Source organism: Mirounga leonina, unplaced genomic scaffold, assembly GCF_011800145.1.
Source record: "Mirounga leonina isolate KUSES-001 unplaced genomic scaffold, KU_Mleo_1.0 Mir_174, whole genome shotgun sequence".
Classification (NCBI taxonomy): Eukaryota; Metazoa; Chordata; class Mammalia; order Carnivora; family Phocidae; genus Mirounga; species Mirounga leonina.
The window spans coordinates 6,187,898-6,205,768 of NW_023270451.1; the positions used below are offsets into that span (position 1 = coordinate 6,187,898).

A 17,871-nucleotide genomic window follows, 5' to 3' on the forward strand; every position below is an offset into this window, starting at 1 on the left:
ACCCAGGCGCCCCTATCTTAAATCTTAATGGCTTGTAAAGAAAATCTCTGATCTGTCTGGGTGGGGGGAATGGTTCAGGTAAAATGGGTCTCAGTTCTAGCTCCTCATGTACTGGCCACACAGCCCTGAGCAAGAAATTCCAGTTCTCTGAATCCCATTTTACACTAAGAGTACACTTCTCAGCTTATTATCCTTCAGGGGTACCTCAGTGTCTACCATGGTGGTTTTCACCCTGTTTTTAAACTGCTTCTATCACTTTTTTGCAGTGGGAATCTTATAGCAAGCACAGTAGGTAAAACAGATTTAGATGTGGTGGGCACAGAGGGGAAGGATGCAGAGGGGAAGGTGTCCCGTGCGCTCCCCTTCACGTCTCCTGTCACCCCCAGCACCACGGGGAAACCCCATGCTCTGTACAGATAATTTGTGAATTGAATAAAACTGAGCTTTCTCCCACCTAAAAATCCATCCCAGCACAGCCAAAAGGAAACAGAACTGCCTCCAGAAAGCCTTGGAAAGCAATTTGATTATCCTGAAGGTTCCTTCAGGAACAGAGGAGGGAGTTCTACAGCGCCTCATGCAACGGAACTTCCGAAAATTCCTTGTCGCAGCAGATGCCTCTCTCACATGCCTCTTAGCCCCTCTTTAAAAACTCCTCCAGAAACTGTTTTCCCACCCCCAAGCTGGTTCCCCCTCCATCTCTGCTCATCTTCTCCTTGACATCTTGACCATTTCATTATTTTGTAAAACGGTCTTCCGAGTTCCTTCCAATTTTCCTTCCCACACAGTATCCCACCATCACCTCAGACCCAGACACAGAACTGAGCAATCAGTAGGGGGCAGGGGAGATAATAGATACTTAAATGTGAATTTTTCCTTCCCTTAGATTTTCTTGCCCAAGATCGTCACCTCTTTGACCTTACAGGCAAATGCCTTTACAGTCTCCACCATTCCTCTCTTCCTTTTGCTACTGACCCCGGCCACAGACCCCACGCTCTGGCCAAATTAGACCCATTATTGTTTTCCGAACTAGCTCCGGATTTTCCAACCCACTGACGCCTTTGCTCCTCCTGAGCGCGGCCCGAAAGTGCTCTCCTTCACATTTCCGTGCTTCAGTATTCTGCTCATCTTGCAAGGACCGCTCAGAGCCTGCCTTTTTCTTGAAGCATTCCACTTCCCGACCAAGCGACCAAGCGAGGTCACTGTTGCTGCTGTCGCGTTTCCTGCATACTGCTTGTACCTTATGCCACTTACTCTTTTCCGTCCTGTTTTTTAAACTAAACCATAGTAGCTTTAGGAACTTTGAAAGCAGGATGCCTATGCTATTCGTCTTGATATTCCCTGCAAACTCGTGGTTAGCTTACCATCGTGTGTGTAGCCATGCCATTTTCAAAAGAATGCATGTGCATAGTAATTAGTAAAGCCTTCCACCAAAAAAAAAAAAAAAAAATCACACTACTGAATCACCATTTTACAAAGCGAACTTAAAGAGGAGAAATTTCTTCGGAGTTTCTGAATGAATTTAACCACATCAAGTCCACCTAAAACCTCAGAGATTTAAATGTCTAAAGTTAGAAATTTCACACCAAGTTAGAGTCATCATGCATCTATTCTAGTTTTATTTTTGCTGGCTGAGCCCCCCAAGGAATATGCAATAGGGAGGCAATGATTTTCAAATATTTTTTTGGAAACAAAACCTCTTCTTTAAGTGAAACTTAAGGTGGATCCCCAAGATGTAAAATGAAAGCACAACTATTCTAGGCGAACTCTGTTTCATGCATCACACATTCTCCTGGTTTCTTCCCACCTGGCTTCCTTTGGCATTCATGAGATATGTCTGCAGAACCTCAGGGACACAGCTTGAGAAGCTCTACTCTAGTAGTTCAGCATGTGAAACCCCAACTCCATATTCATCACACAAACATCAGTCTTCCTGTCCATCTTGCATAGCTACTCATGGTATCAGAACCTCTCCAGATTTATAATCATTGACTTGATCAGATAAAGACAACGTTTTTACCTGAATATAAGACATAAATAAAAAGTCACCATCACTAAAACCATTCATTTGTAAGTGATATTTACATTTTTAAAGAATCATTTTATATAATAAATGAAATTAAGAACTTTGGCATTTACATGAGAAATCTTCTGGCTTCCACAAAGAGATGGAAAAACATTCCATGCTCATGGATTGGAAGAATAAACATTGTGAAAGTGTCTATGCTGCCCAGAGCAATCTACACTTTCAATGCATTCCCTATCAAAATACCATCAACTTTTTTCACAGAGCTGGAAAAAACAATCCTAAAATTTGTATGGAACCAGAAAAGACCCCAAATCACCAGAGGATTGTTGAAAAAGAAAACCAAAGCTGAGGGCATCACGATAATGCCTGACTTCAAGCTCTATTACAAAGCTGTGATCAAGACAGCATGGTATTGGCACAAAAACAGACACATAGATCAATGGAACAGAATAGAGAGCCCAGAAATGGACCCTCAACTCTGTGGCCAACTAATCTTCGACAAATCAGGAAAGAATGTCCAATGGAAAAAAGACAGTCTCTTCAATAAATGATGCTGGGAAAATTGGACAGCAACATGCAGAAGAATGAAACTGGACCACTTTCTTACACCATACATGAAGATAAAACTCAAAATGGATGAAAGACCTAAATGTGAGACAGGAATCCATCAAAATCCTAGAGGAGAACATAGGCAGTAACCTCTTCGACATTGGCCACAGCGACCTCTTTCAAGACATGTCTCTAAAGGCAAAGGAAACAAGCAAAAATGAACTTTGGGGACTTCATCAAGATATATGGCTTCCAAGAAACTTACAAAGTGCTTTGTACTTAAGCATAATGTTTTCACTGTCACCATGGAAGTAAAATAGTGTTTGGAGAGATAAAATACTTGTTTGGCCTTCTCTGTCAGAGTTGTTATAAATTCTGACTTAGCTGCAGGAAGAAAATAATTCTTAACTACTAGGTTAAGTAGGGACATTAACACACTTGAAAATGTATTAATTTTTAAAATATCTCCTGTCAGCAGAATATTATGTAATTGTTTTAGAAGATACAAAAAAATTTGCCTCACCTTAAATTGAGATTTAACTGGAATCATTTTCCACTTAAAAAATTCACACAGAAAGCCAGAGCAGGGGTGATACTGAGATTTACTTTTTTTTTTTTTTAAGATTTTATTTATTTATTTGTCAGAGAGAGAGCACAAGCAGGGGGTATGGCAGGCAGAGGGAGAAGCAGTCTCCCCGCTGAGCAGGGAGCCCGATGTGGGACTCCATCCCAGGACCCTGGGATCAGGACCTGAACCAAAGGCAGACACTTAACTGAGTCACCCAGATGTCCCCTGAGCTTTTCTTCTGTGTGAACTTTAGCTTGGAATCGCCATAGGTAATTTGTCATGGAAAATTAGCCCATTTCATGAGAAAGCCAGGAAAGCTAAAAAGGGGTAATGGTCCACACATGATAAACAGTTTGCAGGGAACAGAGGTTTGTTTGTTTATTGTTTGTTTGTTTTTCAGGGAAGACTTTAGTGAGTGTAAAACATAACCTCCCTATTGCAGCATTAATCACAGCAGAGAGAACATTGGAAATGCCCCAAGGAACGTGTCCAGCACATGACTGGCACTCAGCAAGTAACAGCTACTTATCATTATTAGTATTCAGAAGCAAGAATCTAGAAACAAGAACTAAAACAGGTTACTTAATTAACTAAAAAAAAAAATGTGATACTATCATTACTGGATGGGAAATAAATGTAAACAAGTAGTTTTGTGGACCCTTCTTTGATAAACTTTCACAACATTAGCACAAACTATTTGTTTCCTGCAGAAGATGAGAAAACTGATTTCCAGAGACAGAAACTGAACAAGTTTTCAGATTCTGAATGGTCCCAGGTAAGATGAACCTTTGCATGAGGCCTTTTGTAATAGAGAAACAATTCATCTTCAATAGTGTCATCCTTAATTACTTAAGAAAGCCTCGAATGCTAGAGATTAAACTCAAATTTTGACAGTTTGTATAGTTATTATTTGGAAAAAATCATATCCAAAATACTGGGTAAGCATATAGCATCATGCCATACATATAATAGGCAAATGATACATATTTCTATTAAAATAATAAATACAAATGTAATATCAGTTATCTTAAGAGGCTAAGGCTAAATGTAAGGCTGTTTATAAATATGATTTTTGGGAGGGAATTTCAAAAGAAGAGTTTTTATCCTCAGAGGCATAGTGTAGGTTTCCTTCTGAAAATCACTAATAAAATAATACAGATCTTTTTGAGGTTCCTTGTGATGTCTAGGAAGATGCTGATCATGAATTAGCTAGATCATGGTTTTAATTTTGGTTTACCCCTGAGACTTTAGGTGAGCAAAAGTGCAGAGGCAGAATTAAGTATGGATATGGGGACGGTAGGCTGCTGACCTGACAGAGAAGTTCTCTCTGCCCCTCCCCAGCTCACACGCGTGCTCTCTCTCTAATGAATAAATAAATCTCTAAAACAACAACAACAACACAGAGTATCCTACACGACAACACTCCAAACTCACACGGTGCTGCCTCCCAGACGATGCAGTATCTGAGGCTTCCATAGATCATTGCCTCCTCCCTTCACGGTGAAGTGACTAAGTCACAAGCAGTGATTTCTGGAATACCATGTCTAGACTGCCATAACCTCTTTTAAGACATCTAGTAACTCAACAAAATAGTGGTGCTGGCAGAAGCAAGGAAAAGCACATCTAAGTCTAGAATATTCTAGAGAAAGCTGCTGCAGTGGGAATAAATGTCCTTTTGCTCCGTAAGGCAGCATCTGTGTGACCTCTGAAATGATAGTTACAGGGTGGATGGGCTGCAACTATGCTGGTTGTTCCTTATTTCCAGCTCGTCTTCCCTGGAAGGTTTGGCTCCATGGACACTTACTTACTAGGTTATCTCATCTAGGCCCATAGATGCATGACTGTCCACATTCTAGTATTCCTGAATATAGAAATGTATTTCTTTCCTCTTTTAAAAAAAAATTTATTTGTTTGAGAGAAAGAGAGAGAGCACAAGCCAGGGAGGGAGGCAGAGGGAGAAGTGACATGGGGCTCGATCCCAGGACCCCGGGATTGTGACCTGAGCCAAAGGCAGACACTTAACCGACTGAGCCACCCAGGTGCCCCTAGAAATGTATTTCTGAACCCTAGATGTCTTCTCTGAACAGCATGCTAATATCCAAATGCCATCCACTTGATGTATTATCAATATCTGAATTTAGAATGTTCAAAACTGCTGGCCACCACCCCCTCACCCCACCCCTGCTGCACTTTCCGGGCAGGCTCCTCTTGCAGCCTTCACCTCAATTAACAGCAGCTCCATCCCTCACAGTTGCTCAGGCCAAAATCCTGTCCTTGTGATACCTCTGATCTTTTCACCGTCCACCCTGATCTTTGATCAGCAAAGTTTGTCCGCTTTACCTTAAGGATCCACTTCACTGCAAGCACCGTGGTGCACATCTCTCTCCAAGATCATTGCAAACACTGTCAGACTAGTGTTCGTGCTTCAATCATGTCTCCCAGCAGTGTATTCTCCACTAAACAAGAGTGATCCTTTTAAAACGGGATGAGATTGTGTACCTCTTCTGATCAAAACCCTTAGGGCTTTTACCTACTCAGGGTAAAAGGCAGAATTCTTACCATGACTTATAAGGTCTAGATGGTCTGGCAGTCGCCACCCCACCCCTTACTTAACCCCAACCCCCCAAGTTCTCTCTGATCTCATCTTCTAAACCCCCTCCACCCTAGACCGTCTGTTTTTCCTACACTGGCCTCCTTGCTGACCCTAAAACATGCTAAGCACCTTTGCACCTGATGCTCCCTTTGCCTGGATATCTTCTCCCACCTATCCACCTGGCTCATTCTCTCATATCTTTAAGACCCTGTTCAAAGGTCACCTCCTCAGGGTTGTCTCCCCAGACTGCCTATGTAAAGTAGCATCCTTCCTGTCATACTCCTTATCGCCTTTGCCCCATTGAATTTTTTATGGCATTTCTTATATATTGTTATTCATTTCCTCTGATAAGATACAAAGTTCCTCTGCAACTTTTCAGACAAGAGTAAATATATAAATATTATTTTACAAACAGTAATATTTAAGGTTTCCACACTGCAGAATAGGGTTTTTGGTAACTGATACATCTCTGGCTTTCTCGAAGACTGTCTGGCACATAGTATACACTCAGTAAATACTTTTTGAATGAATTACGCCTGAATCCACTCCCAGATTTCTATCTCCATAAGTCCTTTAGTTCCAAGGCATTTCTGGCTTCTTAATTTTAGTTAGCATGAGCTGCTGTCAAAACTAGGTTTGTGTCAACTAATCAGGCAAACTATTAGAACTGAACACATCTGCTCAAGCTAGCCCATTGAATCCAGAACTTCTGGTAAATATACCCGTATCAGTAGACTCAGTCACATCTGAAAGACTGTTTTTCCTTCCTCAGTCAAGCAACCTCAAAATCTGTCTCCACCTGTCTTGCCCAGCTTTCTACTGATAAAAATTAGCAAATTTGTGAAAAGGCTTCTCCTCCAATTTGACTTCATAATTGACATGAGAGCATGCCCTGGCTACAGGTCTGGAGAGGCCAAGGAGTGGTATCAAGGAGCCTAAGGGACAATTAAGATCTTGCCCTCAGAAAAGAAAGCAGCACTGTCTTCCAGCAAAGATGAGCCTTCTCAGTGTGGGGAGGGAGGGACCGCTTCAAAGAGCAAAGGAGGCTCAATCACATTGGGGAGTTCAGGGGACTGAATTCTCCAAAGTAAACTCAATTTTCCTCATTTCTGTTCTCACTTCCAACTCCTCCCAACCAATAAACAAAAGAAACCTGGCACAGATATGACTCAGTAGACACTGCATTTTGGCAAGACCCAGAATGAAATGAGTTTGGATTCAGCCATCTCTGCCTGTTACCTCTGGGGAGAGGGAGAAGATTGGAACTGAAGGGGGTTTGCAAAGGGTAATTAGTCTAACTGCAATTTTTTTAAATTAAAGCATTCATGGATTTTGTATGATTAAAATTAATTTCAAAATTACAATATGGTGTAAAAAGTATGAAAAAAAAATCTTTTTTCTTTAGGAACACAGTCAGGTAGACCAATCGCTGTCTGCTCTGGTACTGCCGTGTGCCTCCGCATGACATGTATCCAGAGGCATGTTCCCAGAACCCCTTCTAAAGGCTTGCTAGTGTACGTACCCAATCCATAGCATATCTGATCCTCTCTTGCCATTTCCTCCCCCCCCCACCCCCCCCACCGGCTTCAACCCCTGCTCACCTGTATTCACCTGTATTCATAATCTCCCAAATCCTCCGATTTGACGGTATCTGCTCCTTCCCCAGTTGTAACTCCAGCTTCTTCACACTACAGCTCTTTATCTATGGTAACATACTCATGAACCATTTTGAAGAACAACACTGTCTCAAATTGGCTCTACATCCTAGCCAAAGAGATTGATTTCAAGGTAGAACCCTTGTTGAATAATGTAATGTATAATAAGGAATATATAGGATGGTATAGGACCTGAGAGGTACCAACCCCCTCCCAATGTTATCAGAACAGACTGCCCAAAGGAGATAACTATTTAGGATGATGATGATGATACACACACACAAACACACACACACACATTCTAGGTGTTTCATATATGTTATCTCATTTAATCCTCTCAATAACTATCAGGCAGATTCTTTTTTTTTCCCCAAGCAGATTCTACTGTTATCCATTTTGTAACTGAAAGAACCAAGGAACAGTGAGATTAAGTGACTTTGCTTGTGATCACACAGCTTACAAAGGGTGGAGCTGAAATTCAAATCTAGCAAATCCAGCTCCTGAGTCCCTGCTCTGATTCATGAGTGATAAGACAAAACTCAGCAGGGGTTGAGGATGGTATTCTATCTAGACCAAGGGAACAGTATACACAAAATAGCGAAAAACTCAGAGAACATGGGGATTGTTTGAGAACAAGGAATTCGGTATGGCAGGAGTATGCATGGTGGCAGAAAAGGATAGTGAAAGGGGTGGCAGAGACCAATCCACGAAGGGGCTTATTTGATGGATTTTTATACAATAGGAAATGAGGGGTTGCTGGAATAATACGATCAGAACTGTATTTCTGAATAGTCCCTCTGACAGTGAAATGGAGGGTGTTTTGGAACAGATTGAAACTGGGGGCATGGGTTACTCTGAGAAAGCGTTTGCATTACCCAAAGGAGCTGATAGGGGCTGAGCCAAAGGAGCAACATTAATGATGGAAAAAGATGGAGCTGAATGCTGCAAAAGGAAACTGAAACTTTTGTATTTCCAATGTGTCAACAGTATTCTGGAGGGAAATAAGATAATGATGTTCCTGTATTTGCCTCTGTCTTCCTGTTAACGAAATAGAACTCATTAAAATCTTTATAGAGTCAAAGGTAAAGTCTAATTAGGTAAACACTATGCAACTTTTCAGACAAGAGTAAATATATAAATATTATTTTATAAACAGTAATATTGAAGGTTCCACATTGCAGAAATAAACAGAGGTGAAGGTTAAATCTTTTATTTTATAGGGTTGTTAAAGACATAAACCTATTTATACATAAAAGAAAATAAGAATTCTAAACAAAAGCTTATCATGATGACATTATCCATTACTTTAACTTTTAAAACCTTTCCTTGAGCAGACATCAAAAATAAGAACCAACAAATTTTGTTACTAGGATATCTTTCATGCTTCATATATTTAAGCTCTTTATTTTACTGGACAGATGCATCATTAGTTCATTTGAAACATTACTGCTTATAAGAAAAATTTGATTTTTCTTTTCAGCAATGAGTGAATTAGTTTCACTTGGAATTTCTAAGGACTAATTTTAGTCAACATTTTCAAAGAATGATAAAGCTTAGAAATAAAGTCTTAATTAAGATAACAAATATTAGCCTTTAAAATGGAGCCAAGACTGAAATATTTGTTAATAATCAATCCACATTTATGAACATTAGCATATATTAGTGAATAGTTAAGGCAAAAGACTCTCAGATATAATCTATTTCCATCAACATGTTAAAGATGATCAAAGTATAAAATATATTTTATAAATGACATGAAAAGATTTCAAAAAGAAATTTCTATGTCACAGAAATTTTTATTAGAAAAGTACCATAAAAGTATAATTGAAAATAAAATTTGATCCTTTGAAATAAGGTAGAAAAATAAAAGGACAAGCTTTTGAATATTTACATGGATTAATAAGTTATTTGCCAAATCTCCTGAAATGATACCTCATTCCCATTAAGTCAGTGGACACTCACTATATGAGTTATTTTTCTTTAGAACTGTTATTTTGTGAAGAGTCCATTTTTTTTCTTTTTTTCATTGTGTGAGAAATAGAAGTTTGATGGGATAAGATCCTGCCTGATGAGTCCATTTTTGATCACAGAAATTTACTGAAACCTACACATATATTAATAATTACATATAGTAAATGAAAATCCTCTTATCTGAAATAAATACATTGTATATCAAAATCTTCATAATCTTTTTTTAAAAGAAGAGAGAGAGAAATGAAGAGTAAATCAGTTACATTTACATCTATTAAACTATTGAGTAGATATGAAGCCTTTGAAATCTATAATGATATTTTACATTTTGGTCATCATAATTCTATCTGCATTTCTCTTGCTTTAACATTTTAATAGTGTTCATAAAAACCTAATTCTTATCATGTGTACCTGAGAACTTTGTATGTCATATATTTTTTTAAAGAATATCTTGCTTCTTTTTGGTTAGAATTTTCTATAAAGGGCAATATTTGAAAAAGTTAATTTGTTACCTAAAGCAACTATCCTCCTTAATCATTTTCAAAGGAGTAAAGTTGCATCTTTATGAGTTTATTTTGAAAACTTGGTTACTGTAATAGAAACAAACTAGAAATTAAAGATTAAATATATTTCTATGGCTCACATTATTTTATTCAAATTTTATTCTAGAGTATTTTTTTAAATGTTCAACAGAATACTACTGTTCTCTCTGAAATGATCCCTTTTTACAGCGATGAAATTTAACACACTACTTTTTATAATCTTTTAAAAATGATACCCATACTCCAAAATTAGTGAATTATAAAAGTGTCAGATATTTTAATTTGGTTAAAAAAAATAAACACCTGTATTTAAATCTTTAAAAAAATAAGCAATACACCAGTTAGGATTGAAATACATAATATTTGAACTACTATATATTTCAAAATTCATATGTCCTATAAAACTTAGCTTTCTATGAAGTGAATCACTTAATGAAATTATTGCTTTGGATATAAATGCTTTGGCCTTCAGAGTATTCTAGTCTCTAAATAAATGCTTTATTCCCCACCCACACCTATCCTTCCAAAAGAAAGCCTACTAGTAGTCACACACAGTAGTGAGCAATCTTAAATTAAAAACTATTGTGCATACAGAGCAAAGGAAGCTAATTTTTATATTAAAGCAGTTTTCACCATGCAACACCTAAAGAGTTATTAACTGTGAATTAATTACCTTTAAACCATGGTCTTTAAGGCTGAATTTTCTGAATGCTTTTAGGTGTGACATTATGCTACCACTTTTAAAATATTTTAAATGACAGATGTTTTACATTTCACAAATAGTACCTGAACAGGTTTAATTCTATATATTTCCCTTCATCTGAGAACTAAAATGCTGTAGGATCTTCCTGAACCAAAGTAAATGCCATAAATTGAGAAAGTTTATCTCAGAATGAGGATTAGGGTATTCAGAGACAAAGAAATACCCAATAACTGAGGACAGCCTGAAAAGAGTGATCTACCATTAACTGTATTTAAGTCACAATAAAAATTCAGATTACTTATGTAAAAATTCAGCTTGCTAAATAAAGATTTCATAATTATAGTGAGTAATACAAGTAAGTAGAAAACTTTTCAATTATAGAAATTAAGAAAATCATAAACCGACTTGTGTAATTCTCAATAATCCCACTTGCTTTGCAAGTATTCATTTGGATAACAGTATAACAGCAACAAAGAACTCCTTTAAAATGTGTATTTTTTCAGCTTTATTTCAAATGCTGTGTAGCATAAGAACCCACTGCTTAGAGATAAATTTGTAGTCATAGAAAAGGAGTATGAAACATATTCCAAAGTGCTAAAGGAATTAATTGCCCTATTAGGTAATGAATACTCAGAGGAAGGAGCACGAGTGATTCATGGCTTAAAGCGCTTGGGTCTAATCATCATTTTGGCCTCCTTGAAGGAGGACTTGTAGCCACCAGGCTGTGCCTCACTTATCCCAGGCCAGGTGCCCCAGAAAATCCCATTACGGACACCTCTGTATTTTTGGTGATAATATTTGCCATTTAAGTTTGCAGAAAGACATGCATCAAACCACCAGCCTGAACTGTAATAGAGCCCACAGTTCCCAGAGGGATATCGATCATTGTCCCTGTCTGGGGTGGTGAAGAACTTCAGATCATGGTTGTAATGTTTACTGAAATGTAGGGCATCTCCAGCGGTGCCATTATAGTTACCGATGTGTAAACGGTATCTGAGAAACTCACTAGCCACATAAAACTGATCATACAAGGCATAGAGTTTGACACCGTTGAAGTCTTCAAGATCTATTCTTAGAATCATTTCCTTACTCTTAGTCAGAAGATGAATTTTATCGTTCCCCAACCAAAATTCTCTTCTGAGGTTTCCAAAGCCTACTTTGTAGTCTCGCCACATTCTGGTGAAGTTGATGCTTCCGTCGACACGGGCCTGCAGCACTGTCCAGCCTCCCCCCATGGTCTCCATGTCACAGAAAACTTCGAAGCTACTATTTTTGGGATCCGGTGTAACTCTGTAGAGATCACTGCTTCTTTTGCCTATTGTGTAGTAGTCAGAGCAATCTTTATATATCAGATGTTGAACTGAAGGGGGAAGAAGAGAGAGGCATCGGATTCTGTTCATAGAAACTATGCATCTTAAAAAATCTTTGTATTTACAAAAGTAGTTTGATAATTCAGTCGAAGGTGTTAATGAAACCCTGCTCTGCAAAACTCACTTGAACCTGTTTAGCAAATGTTTATTAAGGCCTCAGAATAAGAACTTGGTGCTATAAAAGCAGACAAGGCTCTCCAACGTGACTTGGTTGGTAATCATAGTGATAATGTTCACAACGAACAACAACGAGACCCCCATCAATAAAGTAGTTTTAGTAAGTTAGTAAATATTTAGTGAGTGCTACTTATGTGTTCTAGGCATTCTGCCAAAGACTTAACATTTTCACACTTACTCTGCACATTGACCTTACGACGTAGGTATTACTTCCAATCTGTAGGTGAGGATATTTAGGCTCAAAGAGAATCAGTGGCTTGCCCAAGTTCACAGAAGTATTAAGTGGCACAGCCAGGACCCATACTGATATCTGGCTGGCTGTAAAGGTTGTTCTTGTAACTACTACATTCCTTAGTCCTAAAGGACAGATGCTTCCAACTCCCCTGAACTGCATTCCACGTATACAGAAAAAGCACAAGTTTCTATGTCCTTTCACCTCAAGGGGCCGATACCCTCCTCTCTCATAAAGTTTTATAGGATATGTTCCAAATGATGTGTTAAAACTCTAACATACAGAATTGATCATAAATTCACATTTGTTTTCCTCGCTTGACAACTAAATAAAGAAGATCGAGTGAAAAAAAAAGATTTTTAAAAATAATATACCAGTATTCTTATTCTGAATTTATTATTTGGAAAGTATTTCGCCAGTGTTTCATATGTTTGGTTTCTAGAAAGAAACAGCAGGTGGTTATGTCCAGGGCAAGTATAATAATCAGTTAACATGGTTCTGTAGGAATCAAATACAGATATTTACTCTCAAATATTTCTTATAAAGATCTGGGCCAGATAAGGTAAATTTAATACGAGCTTCTCAGAGGCACAAAAAATCTATTCATGTGTGTTTAGAACTCACAGCATTCCAATATTTCCCCCAAACTTTTAGCACAAAGATAGATGGTAGAAAATTGTGCATATCATTACAAGTTGCCATGCAGCATCAAATCTAATGTGTGCCCAGAGATGGCACTAAGACGTGAGCCTCTGCCTTGCAGTGCAGGATACATTCAGACACAGGCTGCCAGGAGTATTAGCAACAGCGGTCCTTGAAAGCCCTGCCTACCTTCAGATCCCTGGCAGAGCCCCTAGGGATGGAGCACTCATGAGGTGCTTGTTCCAAATGAATGTGACCTCTGTCCCAGGCATCATATCCCTCCAACCTCACACTCATGGTAAGTGGAGGTCCTAATGCAGAGATGGCTTTCCAAAGTGTAGCAAGACCATCAGGAGCAGTGTCCCAGGAACTCAGGTAGAAAGGCAGCGTTTGGAGGAACCAGTGCCACAGCCAGAAGGTGGTGGGTATCGTGGTAGTAGTTAAGTAGTTAAGTAGTAGTAGTAAAGTCTGTGGTCTTCTGGTATGCCAAAACTCTCCCCTTAAAATGTTTTTGGGCCACTCGAAGCAAAAAGTTCTGCACACACATGAAGCCATATAGATGCTTTTATTCCATCTATAAAATCTCCTGTTTTCACTAGGTATTTGGGATTACCAACTGTAGATAAGCAAAAATCTTTCAAAGATTCCTTGTGGCCACATGAGAAGGAGCAGTCAGCCAACCACAGGAAACTTGATTCCCAATGAACAAAGCATAACTGGAAATATTGCCTTATCTCTATTGTTTTCAAACATTTCAGTGAAGAGATAAGTTAAATGCACTGAAACATTAGGAACTAATATCTCTCTATTCCAGTTTGTGTGTCGCTCTGGCATTAGCAAATAAGCTCTTTGAAACTGGAAGTGCTTTCACAGGATACAGAACTAATTACGATTTTTGTAATTAAGTCTTATATAATTTCTGTGGCCACATTTGCAAAGATACTAGCTTTTCCTGTACTACCTTGATGACTAAAAGGCTTATTTATTTCCTCTGTCATCTATTTAACTTATTTGCTCAGGTTAATGTTTACAGATACTATCTAGCTGTATAATAGTCATGAACAACTGATAAGAATACATTGTACATACCTGGACGTGACTGTATTTGTTCTTGAATGGGACACTTAGACGAACACTTGCCATCCAAACTATTGACAACCGAAGTTAGATTTGCCACTTTGCTATCAACATAATTTTCTATGTTGTTCATATTTACAAGATTGAGCTTCTCCAGGCGACCCTGAAGCAAGTCGATCTCCTCCTTTGCATTCTTTAGGTCAGAGGACAGCTTGTTCACCTCACTCTCTAATTCTTGAACTCTGTTGTCATCGGCTTCTCCCTGGGATCCCGGGCTAGGTGACAGCAGTCCATTTCTGCCCGGGTCCCGGCTGTCGTCAGCTTGCAATTTGCAGTCCTGGCAAGATTTCTTCAGGCTATTTACCATTTCCTTGAGGTTCTGGACTTCCTTGAACACCTCCTCGATCCTGCCGAACTGCCTGGGGAGCTGAATCGTCAACGGGGGCAGGCTCACCTGGTAGGGGCATTGGCCGCCCTCCTCGCATTTCCCTCTGCTTTCTAGTCGCACCGGGCAGGCATCCCTGGCCGTTTCATCTTTAATTTCCTCCGTTTCATTGTTTGCCACAACCAGCAAGCCGTAAGCAGCAAGGACAGCCGAGCTCAGCCAGCACCAGCTGGCTGGCTTCATGGCGGCGGCGGCGCTCACCCCAGCAGGGACGCGTGCGGGGCCGCGCTGTTTTAAGAGCCGCAGCTGCCTGCCCGAGTCAGGCGGTCTGTGTTCTCAGAAAAGGGCGGGAGCGCTTGCATCACCAGTTTCAGAAACACAGAGGAAGGAGCCTGTCCTCTTCACACGCCGCTGGCCAAGACCTGCTATTGATTCTCAGAAGAATACGCATCAGAATTACTGCAGTTGGTTGGATGCGCGTACGCCTCACGTTTCACTTCCATAATTTAGTTTCTAAAGCGCACACACACACAAATCTTGGATTTCACAATAATTACCCTCGAAATCAATTGTACTTCATGCCATCGGGGAAAACTAGCTTTTAAAGAGAAAAATTAATGTGCTAGTTACCCAGAGGCAAGAACAGAAAGTTTACAAAATGGAAATGGTCTTTTTTTTTTTTTTTTTCCTTTTTAGAATGGGGTCTTTGAGGATTCTGTAAATTTTTCATGTTGGACCTTCAGGTGAAAACTTAAGCACTTGAAATTTAGAAATAGGCCAAGAAGTGCAGCTTTCTGATTCATGCCATGCACTTTTGTTTCATCTATTCGAAAAAGGGAGAAAACTGGTAGAGAGAAAGGGGTTGATTTTCATTCCTCTAGCCCTAGCACAGTGTAGAGCAAATGTCTCTATGACAAAAACACATTTAAAAGTACGTCATTGCCTTTCACCAAAACCAGCAGCCTTCTCCTTCGTTTTCACCCCCATTTTTGTGATTGTAAGGTCAGTCATGTTCTACAGTTGCCCACGAGTGAATCTTTGAACATTTCCCAGCTCTGTTCTGATTCTCTTCCTGTCCCCAGCATCTTTGCCTTCCCTTCCCACTGGCAACCCTGTGTCCGCGCTCTCTCCCTCCCACAGTAGGTCCCTCTGCCACTAGCTCGTCTCTGCCTTGCCCAAACACTTGCCAGCATTCATGCCTTTTCAAACTTTTCTTGGTTTAAACCTTTTTGCGCCGTTTTCAACCTTTTCTCCTCAAAAGCTGAGGGGCAGGAAGGCAGAACAGCTTCAATTGGAGAAACAACCTACTTTTAATTAGTTTTGCATCTTGGCATCTCATATCAGGTTTTTTATTTTAAAAAGGATTTTTTTGGCTTTAAAAATAATTTCAAAATAATTGATATAGATAAAAACCCAAGGGCGCCTGGGTGGCTCAGTTGGTTAAGCGACTGCCTTCGGCTCAGGTCATGATCCTGGAGTCCCTGGATCGAGTCCCGCATCGGGCTCCCTGCTCGGCAGGGAGTCTGCTTCTCCCTCTGACCCTCCCGACCCTCCCCCCTCTCATGCTCTCTCTCTCTCAGTCTCTCTCTCTCAAATAAATAAATAAAATCTTTAAAAAAAAAAAAAACCCAAATTCTTTATTGTATTACTCAAGGTACTCTATAATCTATCTCCTATTTATTTCTTTAAATTTATGTCTTGTGACTTTTCTATATACCCCCTTCATTCCAACCAGGTACCCTATTCACCCTTTTTTTTTTAAAGATTTATTTATTTGACAGAGAGAGACACAGTGAGAGCAGGATCACAAGCAGGGGGAGAGGGAGAGGGAGAAACAGGCTTCCCGCGGAGCAGGGAGCCCGATGCGGGGCTCGATCCCAGGACCCTGGGATCATGACCTGAGCCAAAGGCAGACGCTTAACGACTGAGCCACCCAGGCGCCCCCACCCTAACTCTTCATGTTCTCTAAATGTGTCAGGCTCGCTCTACACGTTGGCAATTGTATTTTTTCCTGAATATTTGGATGAACTGGATTCCATCCCTGGGTCTACCTCTTATTGGAGGTACAGATCATTACCTTTACTGAGGCTTGGTTCCTATAGCTGTGAAGGGGGTATCTGGCTATTCTTCCCTCATACGAGAATGATAATTATAGAAACTTTGAGTGAAGTGTGTACCAAATGTGGTGTTATAAGTGTAACATTCTTTCCCAACAAATTTATCAAACACATTCTGCACAACTTATGCCTCATTTTCCTCCATCTTCTTCCAGCTTTTTAAAAAATGAAGTTTGTTTTCTCTTCATTCCATTCAGTGCAGTCAAACCAATTTAGACAAAATTTTTTAACTTTCTGACTAAAAATGTCTAATTAACCTTTTAATTTCATTTTCTCTCCTCACTTGCTTTTAAGCTGTGACACTCCCCTGTTTTGAGGGGAGAAATAGATGAATGAATAGATCATTTTAAAAGAAAGAGAATGATGATAATATAGGTAATACATAAAAATATATTATAAAGTAAAAATATATATGAATAATATTTAGTTTAAGGTACATTACTAAATGCCCTTAAGTGGCTAGGGTACAATCTATATATTTAGCCAGTTAATTATTTATTAAGGACCTTCTATATATATTAAGCACTATGCTAGATCATATATAAAATGCATGCCATGGCCTCATTCGTTCATTCATTTATTCATTCATCCACCATCCCTCCATCCCTCCTTCCATCATATATTAACTAAGCATCCTTTACATGTAAGACACTATTCAGGCACTAGGCTACATTAGTGAACAAATCAAACAAAAATTCCTGTTTCCTTCTTAGGCAGGGCTGTTGAGGACCTTGTATTTTCTTCATTCTGGACTTTGAAGTAAATCATAAGCACATTTAAAAGTTTCTGAATCTAACGAAAGTGCAGCTTTCTGACTCTTGCAGTGGGCTTTTGTTTCATCTCTTTGAATCAAGGATTGCTTTTCCAAGCACTACTGCTGATTCTTGGGCCCTGCACCCCCACCTAGCCAAGGGCCAGTGGCATGGTTCCACCTAAAAAATGTGGATGTGCTGTAGGAACTGGCTCCTGTCCCTTGAGGACCCATAGAAAATTCCCCAAATAAGGGTAGAGAACTGCTTTGTTAGTCAGTTCTCAATGACACTGGCAGGTGATCCTCTGGGTTCTTTTGTTTGTTGTTTGTTTCTGGGTTCTTAATTTAAAAAATCACTGGTCACTTACTGCAGGCAGGCCTTAAGTGACTACAACATGAAAGAGGTTCAACCTGACTAATGAGTTTATAACCCATGGGGCCAGAGAGGGTGTGCTACAATTATTCAAGAAACTTTCACCAATATTATGTCACTACATCCTCCCATCTCTACAG

The 17,871-nt window shown here is 39.4% G+C and overlaps 1 protein-coding gene across 1 annotated transcript; it reads right to left on the reverse strand.

Annotated features, from left to right (window-relative positions):
- Window positions 1–8,585: 8,585 nt before the first annotated feature.
- Window positions 8,586–14,843, reverse strand: FGL2 (fibrinogen like 2). The gene is made up of 2 exons (XM_035020427.1): window positions 14,118–14,843; window positions 8,586–11,967 (listed from the first exon to the last, which is right to left on the reverse strand). The coding sequence occupies exons 1-2, from the start codon at window positions 14,731–14,733 to the stop codon at window positions 11,261–11,263; spliced, it is 1,323 nt and encodes a 440-aa protein (XP_034876318.1). The 5' UTR covers window positions 14,734–14,843; the 3' UTR covers window positions 8,586–11,260.
- Window positions 14,844–17,871: the final 3,028 nt, after the last annotated feature.

Bases quoted from the DNA above. Each gene is read 5' to 3' on its own strand.
- FGL2 (XM_035020427.1), bottom strand. From the start codon at position 14,733: ATGAAGCCAGCCAGCTGGTGCTGGCTGAGCTCGGCTGTCCTTGCTGCT. The intron at 11,968-14,117 runs GTATGTACAATG...TTCCCCCTTCAG, and splicing joins ACAAATACAGTCACGTCCAG to TTCAACATCTGATATATAAA.